This window comes from Lissotriton vulgaris, chromosome 2_2 (assembly GCF_964263255.1).
Source record: "Lissotriton vulgaris chromosome 2_2, aLisVul1.2, whole genome shotgun sequence".
NCBI classification, from domain to species: domain Eukaryota; kingdom Metazoa; phylum Chordata; class Amphibia; order Caudata; family Salamandridae; genus Lissotriton; species Lissotriton vulgaris.
In genome coordinates, this window is record NC_141688.1 from 124,008,571 (window position 1) to 124,025,077 (window position 16,507).

The following is a 16,507-nucleotide window of genomic DNA, read 5'->3' on the forward strand; positions in this document are numbered from 1 at the left end:
CCACTAAACTCTGCTCTAACCACTGCACTTTAATCCAATGCACTCTATGCCACTCTACTCAGCACCAATGTACTAGGCCACTCTACTATATACCACTGCACTCTATGACAGTCTACTCTGCATCAAGTGCCACTGAACTCTACACCACTTTACTCTGTACCATTCAATCACAATGAATTTTACTCTGCATCTCTCTACTCTATGCCAGTGCACTCTACCCTGAACCACTCCACTCTACACCACTGAACTCTACAACGCTCTACTGCATTCTACACCACTGCACTGTTTGTCACTACACTCAACCCCACTCTGCATGGCTCCACTCTATGTGAATCCACTCCATTCTACTCTACATCACTGCACTCAACTCTATGCCACAGCTCTCTACACCACTTCACTCTACTCTGAAACAATTTACTCTACGCCACTGCACTCTATGCCACTGCGCCATTCTAAGTCACTCTGCTCTGCACCACTCTACTCTAAACCACTGCGTTTTACACCAATGTACTCTACATCACTTTACTCAAAACCAAGGCACTCTATGCCAACTACTCTGCACCACTGCAGTCTACAACACTATACTCTAATCTGCAACACTCTACGCCACTCTGTTCTACTCTGCACAACTGTACTGTATGCCACTGCTCTCTGCAGCACTCTACTCTGCAACAGTTTACTCTATGCCACTGCCCTCTATGCCAATTTACTCTAGAGCACTGCTCTCTCGGACACTCTTCTCTGCAAGACTGCACTCTTTGCCAATGAACTCTACGCCACTCTACACCTCTGCACTGTATCCTGCACCACTTCACTCTACTCTCAAACAATCTACTCAACAATCTACTCCAAGCCACTCCTCTCTACCCTGCGCTACTCCACTGTACTAGACTTTCTTTATTCAAAATTTCCATGAACGGAAAAGTCTTAAATCAACAAGTATGCAATGGTATAGTTAATATTTCGGCTGCCTTCTTCAGGACAATAATAAAATGAGCTTGATCCATAGAAGTAGGTCCATCATAAGATAGAAACTTCATAACTAGTGAAGTGTTTAGCTCAAATACCTTCTGTAGATATGCAGGCACACATGATTAAGTAAACTATTTGGGAAGCTAAATAGCTCTCTCACTGTCATTACCATTATACTCTGACTTAAGAGTGACGTGGAAAAGTCAGGGCCTCGGTGTACCCAAAGAAATGAGCTACCCTTCTAAACAAATCACACATTAATTTCTGCTGTTATGAAATTTTGACTATTTCAAATTTCAAAAGAAACATTCTTCTTTTGAGCCGTACTGAGGATGAGGTTGCCACAGCCAGATGCAACTTACCTTCTATACTAGTATAGTGGTGAAACAGAAATCAACGAAGATCATACATGGTTGAGCAGGTACAATATCAACAGGAGAAGCAGAGTCAAAAGACACTGCATGCTCAGACATCTCCTTAGATTCTAGAGGCTGCTGAAGTTTCTCCAGAGAGTAACTGGCTAATAAAAGCCATCACAGCCTGCTGAAAGGCTTCTTTTTATCTCCTGAGCAGAAGATTTCATAAGTGGAAGAGTTTACCTCTCAAATTTCCTGAAAAGTTGGTATAGTAACAGAAGACAATGTATTATATGCACATTTGTGTTTAGATGTAGAAGAGTGACTTTCTTGTAGTTTCTAGGTGAACAGCTCATGGAACAAGTGGAAGAATGAAATTGATCCAGGGACCTGAAAGGAGACTTCATTATTGAGTTCCTAAAGACACAAGGAGCATAGTCTCCCTCTCACAATCACTTGCTGTTGCATAAGAGTACACAGCTCACAAGTCAAAGATCACACACCTTGCCCATACACTAAATACACAGGGCATGTGGGTACTCCCAAACAAACAACTGGTTCCATCATTTAGAATTGGAGGTAAAGACTGATCGTTGTTGGGGGGAGGAAGAGGAGGAGGAGGAGGAGGAGGCGGGACATATATAACCTTCACCCAGTGGAAAACAATAGGCAAACCGACTGAAAAAACAATTGAGCAGATCTGTTTTGATCATGCCTCTGGTTGACATCACTTTTGGATTCCGAGATTTATGGCACGAGGGATTGGCTATGGCAGCTAAATATTTCTAAAATCGATTGAAGTGCCTGGAGAGGGTTTACTTGCACACTCTGGTAGAGAATCTAATAATTTGAAACAGAAACTGTTTTTGAAGCTTCTGGAACAAGAAAACTCACGTCTGTCCAAATTGCCACCATTTCGATGGCTGTATCAGGACATTAGTGATGCTGCATTTATTTGCCAGGAAGAGAGGTGGGGTGCTTACAGAGAACTTTTATTTCAATTCATAATGCCTCAGCGTGTCTGTCCAAGGCAAGATGAGGCACGAGAGCAGATCCGTTCCATTTGGCTGCTCACCTTTAACTACACCTGGCATCATGCCCTAGAAAAATCTCTATTGTCCACATAAGATGATACCGAGCCAGGTAGCCGCTACATTCCCCCCACCCCCTTTTGAGTTATTTATTTCACATTTTTCTTTTTTCCTTTTCCTGTATAAGAAGTTGAAGTTGTTCTATATATCCGAAACAAAATTATTACGTGCAAAGATCCGAAATGAATAGACACGCAAATGCTGCTACAAGTTCTCCAACGGTCCAAATGAAAGTAACAGTAGAATTTATGCCACATAAATGTAAAACCAAGCTTTCTTGTATCCCTAGATACAACAAACAAAGAAAGATGGATTTGCTTTTAGAGACCTGCACATCAGATAGTGTCCCCTTATTATATCAAATTCTTCTGAATACGGAGTTCAAAGCATTATATATTGAGTGCAACTTTGGTGTTTGATGCTCATCCACCTAAGGCATCAAAAAAGACTTTCCGCCCACAAGAAGTGCAGCAGATAATCACATCAACAGTAACAAAACACCAGCACACATCACATATGGTAACTTTTATCCGCTGTGCAGTCAGCAATTTTCTTCAATTAGTATTCTTGTCGGAACACTATTCCAATCCAAGAGAGTCTTGTTGTGTAGAAAATTCAGACTTAATTTCTTTTGAAACACAATTCTCCACAGCCGACGCGCATTTCGCCCTATGCGGGCTTCACGGCTTATTCACAATGTATTGCGGACTAAAATCATACAATCACAGGTTTGCCAATGTACGAAATTCTTTGTATAAGATTCACCGTAAATGTAATCACATTCAGTCGAGCAAGTGAAATGGAAGTAGTCAAGTCCTCTTTAATTTCAATAGTTGTGGAGCCATGATAAGTTCCATCATGAATATCCCGAAACCTCGCCACTTATCCATATGCGGCTTCTGAAAGCTTTTCCCTTATGAGATGTGCGCCGGTGTTTTGTTACTGTTGTTGTATCCCTATATAGATGGCTCAGAGCGGAGATGTAGGACTAATGGAGGGACGTATATTTACTGTAAACTTTCTATGTGCAACCTTGTTAATAAAGAGAAGTATTTAAAAAAAACGACACCTGGCATCAGATAAAGGCTCTACTACGGGATTTTGGCACTTTTAATCCAATGCTTTGAAATAGGTGCCTCTGGAACCCGTAGAACTTTCCAGGCAGATCTACAAATTGTTACATAATAGAAGACTCCACAGCCATGATTGCTTTAAAGGAGCAGACAGAATTAGCCTACAAAGGCAGCCCGCGGCAGCCGGTATAGGAGACAGAAAAGTCAAATCTGGTCTGATAACTGCATTTCAAACAAAAGTTATTAAACGAGTATAACTTCAGGTGCAGGGTGTATAACTGAAGCAGGATATATAACTGAAGCTCAAACCATCACTAGATTTGTTGTTGATAGCTTCAGTTGTGTACAACTTAATTTTGGATAATGATGTAGGGCAACGAATTGCGTATGGTATGGGGACATATAACGCAAGAACCCACCCTGACTTAAAAATACAGTACCTACACTAACTGGCAGGGGCGGATTGGCAAGGCGGGCATTCGGGAATGGGCCGAAGGGCCGGTGCCTCAGTGCCCTCTGTGGGCCGTTTTTTTTCACCCCTGTCCCAGTCCACAGAGAGTGGACTAGGAATGGGGAGAAAAAAACCGGCCCACAGAGTGCAAGGAGACAGACTGGGAAAATGAAAGCAGCCTCGCTGTGCGGCCAGACAGCGATTGTCAGCTGTGGGCTCTCCTTCACCCCTGCCCTGCCAAGCAATCAAGCTGAGGCTGGGCTGGGGAGGGGCGATTGTTTGCAATAATCGGCCTCCCTGGGGGCCAGGTGTTTCTCAGGCCGTTGAGCCATTTGCACCTCGGCCCCCTGGCGCCAGTGCAGCCCAGAAACGTTGTTAGTATTAACACCTAGCCCACAGCCCTTCACATTCAGGGCACAGTGGGCGAGGAAGAATGGGCCTTGCTGTGGGGGCCTGGTGATGTTTGGAATTTTTTTGTTTTATTTATTTATTTATTTATGCGAGTTTATATAGCGCAGACTTTACCGAAGGTGTCAGAGCGCTTCACACTAGGAACAGCAATAATACATGAGGAGAAAATTATAAGTGGACAAATTACAAAAGCAAACGTTAAGTTACATGAATCAAAAGTGACAATAGTGAGCAACCAAAATACAAGAGGAGCAAACGATACATTACAGGAGGAAAAAGTGACATGTGTGCAGGTTACAAAAGCGTACAAAATACAAGTAGAGGTATAATACTGCAATTAATGGCAGACACTCCAGCACAAGAACAAACTTTACGTAGGCAATGGTGGCACTTGTGCAAGTATCTAAAGCAAACAAAAGTGAGAGGAGCAAACAGTGTGTTACAAGAGAAAAGTGACTTGTGCAAGTTCGAAAAGGGTACCATACACAGGTACAAGGGTAATACTACAGTAAATGGTAAACACTCAAACTGCCAGAACACACTGGGAAGGCACTTCCCATGCACCAGCTTCACCTCAGCCTCCCCCCTGGCTACCTGGCTACCTTGGATGACCCAGAAAGCTGTGTTTTGTGCTCCCCTGCCAGGACATTTTCCCAAGGCCTGGAGGGTTGATTAATTTACTAATTGCAGGGGCCTTACCTCTGTTCATGTGCTCCTGAGCTGAAGGTCTGGGGGGGCTGAGTAGGTTAGTAATAGCAGGGGCTTTGCTGCTTTTCAGGTGCTCCTGTGCTGGAGGGCTGGAATAATTTTGTGACAAAAAGGGGCCTTGATATTTCTTAGTTGCTCAGCATGTAGGTCATTGTCACCTTGGCCCTGTGTTGTGTGCAAGAACAGTATCCTCCCACTTTCCTTCCTTGTCTGTGCAAATGGTGTTTCATGAAAGGGCACGCCTCTTGAATGTGGGCCACGCCCCTTAAATATGGGCCACGCCTCTTGAATGTGGGCCACTTTTTTCGTCAGTGCCCGGGCCGAATTGTGATCCCAATCCGACCCTGCTAACTGGGTGCGGGCCAGCATCTCACCAGATGGCTGGGGGAGTCCCAGAGATTACACACAATACTTCCACTGTTATCCCTTCGAGCCCACTGGTGCACTGACTTGCCGCGACCTAGCACAGAGTGGGAGTGGAAAGATATCCTAGTGAGTCCCATGCGCATCTCCCGAAACGCTAGATTCCGGCTAAACCAATACTACATAGCACACAGAGCCTATTTGACACCAGTCAAAATCAATCAATGTTTCAAATAGTAACGATGCCAAATGCCCCAGATGTGATAGGATTGGTGGAGGCCTTGTGCATATGCTATGGGCCTGCACAGCCATCCGACCGCATTGGGAAACAGTCACCAAATATTTAGCCAACTGCACAGAACGCACGCTAGAGTGGTCATGGGAGACATGTATATTAGGTCGGTATCAAAGGCCTAAAAAATATAAAGTGACAACCCGATACATAGAACTGGGACTTATAGTTGCCAAACGGCTACTTGCTCAGCGCTGGAAATCCCCGGAACCACCAGCCACGAAGGCCTGGTTTAAATCGCTTCTCTATTGGGCGCAGACACAATGGGGACGTGGAAACAGCTGCCTGTTGGCAGAATGGGATGCAATATTGACAGACTTCCGTACAGCCTGGCAGGACTACCCTGAAACTGGGGGCAGGGTAGGGGGGGGGGGTCTCTCAAAGGGGCGTACCTTGAAACATTTATGCTAAAAATATGTGCTCAGCACAATGTGAGGCCCGACTGGTATTTTGCTGCTTCTGTAATTGCCTCCAGATTTATAATACAACAAGTAACATAATACCTACAACAAGCCAGGACTATTGGCTTTGTCAAAGGTTGTTAGTTGGATAAGATAAAAATACCACATACATATAACTATGGCTTTGTTGAATAGAATATTGAAAATGTTCTTGCGTGAGAGGTTGTGGAGGAATGGCTAGAGCTGCCAACTTTAGAGTGGGGGCAGAGGGTTTGAGTCTAAGCGTCGGTTCAGCATCCTGTGTTTCTGGGCAAATCACTTAATCGACGGTGCCTACCAAAAAAATAAATATATATGTCCTAGTTGGTGCTCATGTAAAGCACTTCGAGTTTTACAATATATACTGCAAAAAAATAAAAGTTACATCAAAAACAGTGAACTGCTGTAGAGTTAAGATTTGTTTTCCATTCTGATAGGGAGGACGAAAATGGAGAGCCCGATAGCGACCAGTCTCCGCACCTGCCTTGAAGAACTGCCGGTGATCAGCACTGGCCAAACCCAGCCCACTTAAAGCCCTGGGTATATAGCAAGAAAAGTATTAAAATGAGCTTAGTAGTCAGCAGATGAAACACACAGGGCTGTAGGTGTTGTGTGCCACTCACACTTGAACAAGCTGCTTATGGACTGTTCAAGATGCAAGGGTGGCGATATGTATGTGCATAAATATTATGTAATAAAAATGCGAAGGTGAAAGTGGGGTAGGCAGCATACAGCGGTGATATATAAATGCTGCTTAAAATTCTATCTTAATTAATCAAGAAAAGGAAGGAGGAAAAATGTTCTGGTTTCTTACTGCACCAATGTTATATTGCATAATGTTTACGTTTACATTACCTAGGCATCACAACTATTATGTGCACACTAGACACCGCTCTGCAAAAAACGATTGTCCTGTAAACTAGCGCAAAAATGTCTATATACGTAAATTTAAATTATGTTGTTTGATGTAAGACCTGACATGAGAAACAACAAAAATTCAATAAAACAAATTTAACCCCCCACCCCGCCCAACAAAATGATATAGGGCAACAAGTTGGAATTCCTCATTTATAAAGTAATGTGATATTATATAGAAATATTACTGGTAGAAATATTGCTCATATAAAGCATATAAAAGCAGATCTTAACTTTAGATACAAGGTCCACTGGGCGCCTTCTAAACATGTCAACTTGCTATGCATCTTCGTTGGACATGTAAACTTGCTTTGGGAATGCTGAACCATGCTATAGGGACGTGCTGCTGCATTAGGCATACCTCGCCTGAGCTTTTCAACTTTTGATGCGGGACCACAGCGCCCACCTATAAGAGTGGGCCCGTCAAGAGAGGTCAGTGCGCTCGTTACCCCTCGCCCCGTCAAGCAATGCTACTACCGTACAAGGCAAGCCCATCTGCACCCGTCAGCATCCCGGAGGCGGACGGCGCCGGCCATGCTGCATGCAAGACGTCAGATCTTGGTAATTGGTTTTGCTACAGCGACTGAGGCTAATGGAAATAGGTAATGCAAGCCAGGGGCGTAGCACAGGCCCCCGCAGACCACGCGGTGCGGGGGGGGGCCCAAGCTCCAGGGGGCCCCGTCAGCACAGAGCTTCCCTGGACAGACCACTACTTAATACGTTTGACCTGGGTAACTAGGAGGTCTTTATCTGTCCAACAATCTAAAAAATAGTGGAGCAGAAAGTGGTCCAAACTCTCCTCCACTCTATGGGAATCTGCTCTTGCTGACCTTAAACCCTTGAAGGTTCCTAACCCCAACACGGCCAGCAGTAATTTTAACAACTGGATCCAAAATTCCCTCGACTTAGTCCTTCCTAAGCAATCCATGCATTGCATAAAGAGGCAAAAAGTAGCCCCATGGTTCACACCCAAACTGAGGGACTTAAAACGATGTTGTCGCAGGCTAGAGAGGAACTGGAGACAAGATCGCTCCCAGTGCAGGAAGGCAGAATATAGAACAGCAATTAGGCTATACAAAACCGAAATCAAGGCCGCACAAGCTCTCTTCTACGAAACAAAAATAATACAGATGCCAACTCACCAAAGGAAATCTTTGAGATAGCCGAATCGTTGATTACTTCCCCCCCAAGAATCAGTACCATCAGAAGGAGCACTTGCACGCTGCAATAACTTAGCAACATTCTTCTACCAGAAGATTCAAACTATTTATGCCTCCTTGCCTCCGATAATTCTGAGCTAGATGCAGCTGCAATAGCTAGCCCTAGTATCACGGCCACCTGCATGCTGGAACAATTTACCCCCCAAAATACCGTCTCTGGACAAAATAATTCCCAAAGTCTCTTCAGGCTCCCTTATGGACCCAGCACCTCCACAATATCTCATTTCAGTCATTGACTCGAATCGTCCAGCTATCCTTGATGTCCTCAATACATCGATTGCTTCGGGCATAGTCCCTACATCATGGAAATGTGCAATGGTTAGAGCTTTTTTAAAGTAACCCCATCTGGATCAATGCAATTTATCCAACTATCGCCCTATCTCCCTTTTGCCCTGGATGAGCAAATTGGCTGAGAAGCACATTAATAACATCTTAGTTGAGTATTTAGAGTCTAACAACCTGCTGTGTACTTCTCAGACAGGTTTCCGTCCCCAACAAGGGACTGAGACAGCCCTGTTGGCAGTGACAGAGGAAACAAGGAGTTTGCTGGACCGGGGAGGGAAGGCAGCCATTATTCTATTAGATCTCAGTGCTGCGTTCGACACGGTTAACCATGCCATTTTAGTACATCGACTTAGTGGCATGGGAGTGTCGGGCGCAGCACTGCCATGGCTTGTCTCCTTCCTTGATGAGCGCTTCTTCCAGGTCTTTGAGGGAGAGGCCATTTCCACCAAGCAGCCACTTAGCTGTGAGGTTCCTCAGGGCTCTGCCCTGAGCCCCACACTTTTTAATGTTTATATGAGGCCTCTGGCGGAGTTAGTCCATCCATTTGGCATTAGAATTGTCACCTATGCAGACGACACCCAGCTTGTGGTTTCACTAAACCAAGCTGAGGGGTCGTTTAGCACTCTAGGTCCCTGTTTAGAGGCAGTAGCCAGATGGATGGAACTCTCCTGCCTTAGACTAAATGGGGAAAAAACAGAAATTATGTTGCTAGGCAATCCATCGCCCAACATTCTCGCCCCCCTATGGCCAACCTGTTTGGGACCCCCCCCCCCCCTCCCAGCCTCCCTCACCCCCCCCAAGACACAGATAAAGAGCCTGGGAATTTGGTTGGACAATTCCCTTGATTTTACTTTTCAGGCCACCAAAACTTCATCCACCTGTTATGGTCTGATGAGAATGCTCCGGAAGAATATCCCTTTGCTTCAGTTTCGGGCGAGGAGAATCATGGTCCAGGCCTTGATACTCTCTCGCCTGGACTATGGAAATGCTCTCTATCTGGGAGCCCCCCAGGTTGCAATTAACAAGCTTCAGGTCACCCAGAATTGCGCAGCCCGATTGCTCTACCAAATACCACGCTGGCGGTCTGCCAAACCTGCCCGGAAGAAACTGCATTGGCTCCCTATTGCAGCCAGGATACAGTTTAAAGCCATGTGTCTGACTCAGAAAGCTATGTGGAGGACTGGTCCAGCTATAATGCATCCTCTAGTCACTCCCTATCTTCCCCACAGAGCCTTGCGTTCCAGCTCATTACACCTGCCCACCTCCAATAAGATAAACAAGGCCCGTTGGGGTGGCCGCTTGTTTTCTTTCAATGCCGCAAAAATCTGGAATTCCCTTCCGCTCACCCTCAGAAAGAATAGCAATTTGTTGGCATTTAGAAAACTTTTTAAAACTCATCTGTTTGGAACCATCTGCTAGTACCTGCTCTGTTGCTTCTCTGATTCTAGCCACCAGCGCTGTGAGGCCTCAGCGTAGTTTATGCGCTATATAAATATCATTTTCATTTAATTTCATTTCGACCATTCCACCTAATTACGCCTGATGCCCTGAGCTCTGCCCTCAGTAACCATCCGATTCCTTTTAGTGGGAATGGAAAACTGGCTTCAGCTCCATGCCTGGGAACTCGCACCCCCATCGTCGCGTTCTGCTAAGGCTCGTGCTTCTGCCCCATGGTTCTCCGAAGTCCTCAGGAAAAGTAAAAGAACCTGCAAACGCCTGGAGAGGGCTTGGCGGAAGAATTTTGACACCAAAGATAAAATAATTTATAAACAGAGGTTGAAGTCACATTATAAAAAAGTCTATGAGGAGAAAAAAACCTTTTTCTCCCCGAAAGTTGACCTGGCAGTTAATAAAAGTAAAGACATTTTCAAAATAGTAAAAAAGTTCTCATCTCCGAGCACGGCTATGAGGCCTTTCACCCCCACGGAAGCATGGACGAACCACCTAGCCTCCTACTTCCATGAAAAGATTAAACATATTCAAGACACTTTCCCTGTGCAGTCCCTAGTCCAGGGTGAATGTCTAGAGCTTCTATCCCCTTACACTCAGATAAGGGGGCTGTCTTTTAAGCAGTTCCCCCCTATCACCATGAATAAATCTTTGGAAATCATGAGCCCAGCAATCTTGCTCCCCCTCTGATCCGTGCCCAGCCAAAGTTTTGGCGTCAATCTGATCCCGAATTAGTTTCAAATTATAGGCCAATATGCCTGCTTCCCTTCCTTTCCAAGGCTCTGGAAAAATATGTGAGTATTGTTACTTCAACTTATGTGGAAACTAATCAAGTGCTTCACCAGACCCAGTCTGGCTTCAGGACAAACTTTAGCACAGAAACAGCACTTTTAAAAGTCTCCTTCGGTCATTAAGGAGACCTTGGACAAAGGTGGTAAGGTCAAGTTGATACTATTGCACCAATCAGCGGCCTTTGATACCGTGCCTCACAACCGGCTTCTGCAGAGACTCTAGGAGTGTGGTTTCCGGGGCACGGTACTCAAGTGGTTCTCCTCCTTTTTTGCAGACAGTCAGAAAATGGTTTAGTCTCCGCCTTTTGCGGCCCCCATTTCCCCCGTGAAGGTGGGAGTCCCGCAGTGCTCGATCTTGAGCCCAACCCTTTTTAACCTTTATATGACCCCCTTGGCGCATTTGGCTGAGGCGCATGGAGCAAAAATAGTGTCATATGTGGATGACAAACAGTTGCTCTTAACCTCTGATAAGGAGGTTGATTTCAGACGTGACACGATCAATAACTGCTTGTCAGAAGTATTTGCCTGGCTACAATTGAATCAACTGAAGTGTAACTCGGAAAAATCAGAGATCACCCTCTTTTGTCTCCCTCCAAGCGATGTGTGGCGCAATTGGTGGCCTACAGATATGTCCCCCCTACATCCTTGGTAAAGACCGTCAAAAATCTAGGGGTCAAGCTAGAGGATAATTTGTCTATGAAGGCTCAGATACAAGCAGTAGTGGAATCCTGTTTTGGCTTGCTTAAAATGCTAAGACAATTTCTGCCCCTACTTCCGCTTGTACACAGAAAAGCAGTGATACAGGCCTTAATAATATCTATGCTGGACTATGTAAATGTACTGTACCTGGGCATACTGGATTACCTACTACCACGGAGTTGTCCAGATGCAGCAGCAAGGGCAATTCTCATGCTCGGCCCTAGAACACGGATGTCCCTCATCTGAAATCTCTTCACTGGCTGCCGATGCGCAAGAGGATTCGCTTTAAGGCGGTGGTTTTGGCCATTAAAGCTCTACATGGAACAGGTGCTTCTAACATCAGGAAAAGAGTCCAGTCCGCTCCGAACTCGGAGGTCATCATCACTGCAGCAGGTGATTATTCCCAAGTTTTCCCGTACTCGAATAGGCGGACGCTCCTTTCAGGTGCAAGCCGTTCAACACTGGAACAGTCTGCCTCTGGCACTCAGGCAGATTCAGGACCATCTCACTTTTAGAAAGTCACTGAAAACCTGGTCATTCTAGCAATAACACGCATACCAACCTCTTGTCAGCACATTGTCAGCCCCGCCAGGTGGTCTTTCAGCACCGGGACACTTATCGCGTAGATATGCGCTTTTTAAGTACCTAATTTACATAACAAAGTCATATAAAGTATTCAGAGACTAGGTTATCGGAACTATTATCTTTGTACATAATTTCTTACATATCAGTATTGTGTAAATATTCTGAATGATGCACACATGCTTGCTGAATAACTTTAAGCTTTGAAATGTTCACTGAAAAATAAAAAGATACAAATAAATTACGTACCCTCATCTTCTCGGTTTTCTAGGGGCACACTCCAAGCTATTAAGTTTCTTGCAGTGCGTCCTTCTTCCGCAACTATTTTCCTCACTTTGTCATGGCTGTTGGAGCGCTGGAATGAAGCCTAAACATGAAAGAGGGAAATATATTAGATGTATTTAAAGTGGTTCGGGTAACGGCAAGAGTCTGTCTCCAAAACAGGGTTCGTTAAATGAGTAAACTAATAGTAACACTTGATTTGTCTAGTATTTCAGAGTCAGCTAATATACGTCCGGCTGGGGCACAGGATAATTACCTAAAATGCCTTTGGTTTGAATTCTTTACCGATTTTCAAAACCATGACAAGCCATGCTTAGGAGGGAGTGGCAGGCTGTAGAAGGGCCTGCAGGAACCAAACCAGCAGGGTTACTTGGAGCTCATCTTTAGACCTCAATCGCTCAGCAACTTCTAACTCCCTGGGCCACAAAGCCGACATCGAAGTGCAGGTTGCAGGCTTTACGAACGTTGAGCCTCTTTTGGAAGTGGTTTGGGTAGAGCAGCGACAAAGAAGTCCTCTCTTCTTCTCTGGTCTAAACGGTGGTATAGTGTGAAATACTTACTGCAAGAAGTCCCAGGCCAGAAGTTGCAACACAGAGTGAGGAAATATAAATTTTTGGTCATGTTATGTTCCCTAGCGCGTACCCCACCGACTCCATGTATCAGCTTAAAGTACATGTAACTTCCCTCCTGTGTCCGCTATGAAGACGCAAATACATTTGCGTCCAACATTAACTTGTCCTCTTTCAGATCCACCCTGAATGGATTAAATGGTCCATTCCTAAGTATGCCATGCCACCGTCTTTTTGAAGTGTACTTTATATGTTTTCCTGCTCTGGCAGAGTAGGCCCTGAATTTCTGCCATCGAGCCTATTTTCTGGCTTTTGACTCTGACAGCCTCTGCCCAGGCTGCCTCTGTACCCGTGAACTCTGACTTACTTCCAGCGCGGCCCCTCGCGCTCAGCTCAGCCTGTTTTCTGCCAAGACTGACTATAACCTTCGAGTTATCTGTTCCGCTCCTCGAGAATGCATTCCTGCCTACTAGCTTCAGTAAACATCCTCCCCAGCTGCAGAGCCAAAGGGCCGACCCGTCTCAGTGCAAGTAATTCATAGCTTCTGTTACCATGCTTCCATGGAAGGCCCCGTGCCCCCACGCTTCTCATGCAGACACTTAGGCGCTTATACACGCATCCACAGTTAGCATAGAATAGTTTCTGCCCTAGAGACCTTTCCGCCCAGATAATATGGTTCCTAAACATCAGATATCAGATATGATAGAAGTACAAGTTGATCTGACATGCCAGACTTCTGTCTCTTTCCGTCAGTGTAAATGTCAAGTCCCCTGCACCCTCCAGCTTCACGTCATTCACACGTCATGCAGCTGCGCGCGCATCCAAGTTTCCGATTTCTGCTGACATTGCAACAATTTTGTTAGTGCCACCCCTTTGTGACACCTATCTGTGACGTTTCTAGCACACACCTCCAGTTCACGCCTAGTTCACGCCTCTTGATTACGTACCAGTACCACGTGTATACTGTTATCTTGTCTCCTCTCAACTGTTACGCCTCCTGCACTGTTGCTTATGATATGAATTAAGTATATAAGCTATGTATTGTCAATAAAATGTAGCGCGCTCTATCCCTTCTGACACCCCTGTGGTGGTCAGAATCAGATATCCTGGTCATGACCATTCCTTTTTAAGGAATAAAACCCCTAAGAACTCTAACACCACGGACTCTGGTTTTTTCTTTCCGATCTGAGTTATTATTGATTAAGTACTTACCTGCATAGAAATTAAGAGAGTAAATTAATTATTTACGTCAAGAGGGAGGCAGAGGCCCAAGGTGCATGGATTTACAAGGTGCACTGGGGACAGTTTTAAGAAAAGGATTGAGACACTGAGAATGCGCCTTAACCAGGAGCTTTTAAAAAAATAATAATAATAATATGGCACCCCTTGGCGGGCAGCTGGAGATGGACATAACCAGGGATGAGACTATGACTCTCGAGGTTACCCACTGGTGAGACCAGGAAGTTCAGTACACCTCCAGTCTTGAATCGATCCCCAATTCTGAATGAGTGGCAAAAGCACCCCAAACACTCACTAACACAGCACCACCTGCACAAGGAGTTCTGGACTGAAGTATCACACCTGCAGTTAGTCTTTCAGACCTTATTACCTCCGTGCTCCATGGCAGACAGGAGGCAGAGCACAGAGAATTTCCATTAGCTTAGATCAAAGGGAAGTAAGTCTGCAACGGCCCTGCATGTGAAGCAGAGTTTATAGTAGTGGCCCTGCATGTGAAGCAGGGTTGACAGTATTGGCCCTGCATGTGAAGCAGAGTTGACAGTATTGGCCCTGCATGTGAAGCAGAGTTAACAGTATTGGCCCTGCATGTGAAGCAGAGTTGACAGTATTGGCCCTGCATGTGAAGCAGAGTTGACAGTATTGGCCCTGCATGTGAAGCAGAGTTGACAGTATTGGCCCTGCATGTGAAGCAGGGTCGACAGTATTGGCCCTGCATGTGAAGCAGGGTCGACAGTATTGGCCCTGCATGTGAAGCAGAGTTGACAGTATTGGCCCTGCATGTGAAGCAGAGTTGACAGTATTGGCCCTGCATGTGAAGCAGAGTTGACAGTATTGGCCCTGCATGTGAAGCAGAGTTGACGGTATTGTAGGCTAGAAATCTGACCCGACTGAAAACTGAAAATATGGATAAAGCTCAGAGAGCGACTGAAAGCAAGATGGACGGGGGCAACAGACAAGGAGGCAAGTGTGGAACAATAGCAAGGGAAATTGGGAAACAGCCTTTACAATGACTCCACGAAGGACCTGAACCACCACTCCTTAACAGGGACCTAAACCTCAATCACGAGTCTTTTAACCACTAATGCATTTACAACCAAGTCTTAGCCGCTTAACCACAGGGCAAATTCTACCGCAGTGCGGGAGAATGAGTGGGCGCAGCTGCGTCGGCCAACAGACCTGAGCAGCACCAGCGAGGTAGTGCCTGCGACGGCCGTTGGCACGACGCGAGCCCGGAACGGGTTAACAACCTATAAAATGAAGTTAAAATGACTCACATAAGGCCAGTAGAGGGCACTCTTTGATTGTATATGACAGATGTATAAAATATAAATAGTAAAAAAAAGACATTAAAATAATATTTTGGTAAGTATTATAAGTAAGATAAGTAAGTAATATCTATACTACTATTATAAAGAGAGAACAGAAACCTTTTGGTAAGGTAAACTCGGGAACCACAGCGTCAATCCACACACCCAATACATTGCTGTAGTCCTCAGGGTGTGTAGATGGACATAGGCTGCATAAAATAAAATAAAAACCTAAATTAAAAAATTAAACTTTAAAAACAAAGTAGTCCCCTAAAAGTAGCGCCGGCCGCGACGTAGCGCTGGCCGCCACCTAGCGATGTCCGCAACGTGCGTGATGACGACAGGCGGGGAGGATCGGTGACGAGCAGCGAGGAGTGGCGGTGAAGTCCAGAGTGTGGGGAAGAGCGGCGGCTCAGGTAAGGCAAAGGCGAGGCGGGTGGCGGTCTGGGCAATGTCGGGGCGGGCGGGGTAAGGCAAAGGCAAAGGCGAGGCGGGCGGAAGGTGGTCTAGGCAATGTCGGGGCGGGCAGGGGCCGGGGCGGGAGTGCACCCCAGCCCTCTTCTGCCCTGGGCAATGCTGCCGCAATCCGGAAATGCTGCCCCCAGCCCCCTTCTGCCCCAGGCAACGCTGGGGCGGGCTGCTAGTATATATATATATATATATATATATATATATATATATATATATATATATATATATATATATATATATATATATACACATATATATACACACACACACACACACATAGTTGCAAGAGTATGTGTAAAGGTTATGGGCGAGTATGGTTTTTTGGTGGCAAGGTTATTTTTTAAGTTTTGGGTGGGCATGGGGTTTTAAGTGGCAAGGGTAATTTTAGGGTTCAGGTTGGGTATGCGTTTTGGGATTGCAATGGTAATTTTAGGGTGTGTATAGTTTTTGGGTGGCAAGGGTAATATTAGGATTTAGGGTGCTTATGGGTCTTTGGGATTGCAAGGGTATTTTTTAGGGTTTCAGTAGGTATGGGTTTTTG

General features: G+C 45.4%; 1 protein-coding gene across 2 annotated transcripts in view; it reads right to left on the reverse strand.

The window, feature by feature from the left end:
• Positions 1 to 16,507, reverse strand: part of SCAPER (S-phase cyclin A associated protein in the ER) — a 3,157,511-nt gene that overhangs the window by 3,044,431 nt on the left and 96,573 nt on the right. For both annotated transcript variants that reach the window (XM_086959426.1, XM_086959427.1), the window contains exon 3: positions 12,348 to 12,465. In XM_086959426.1, coding sequence (XP_086815552.1) covers positions 12,348 to 12,465 — 118 coding nt within the window. The remainder of the gene's footprint in view (positions 1 to 12,347; positions 12,466 to 16,507) is intronic.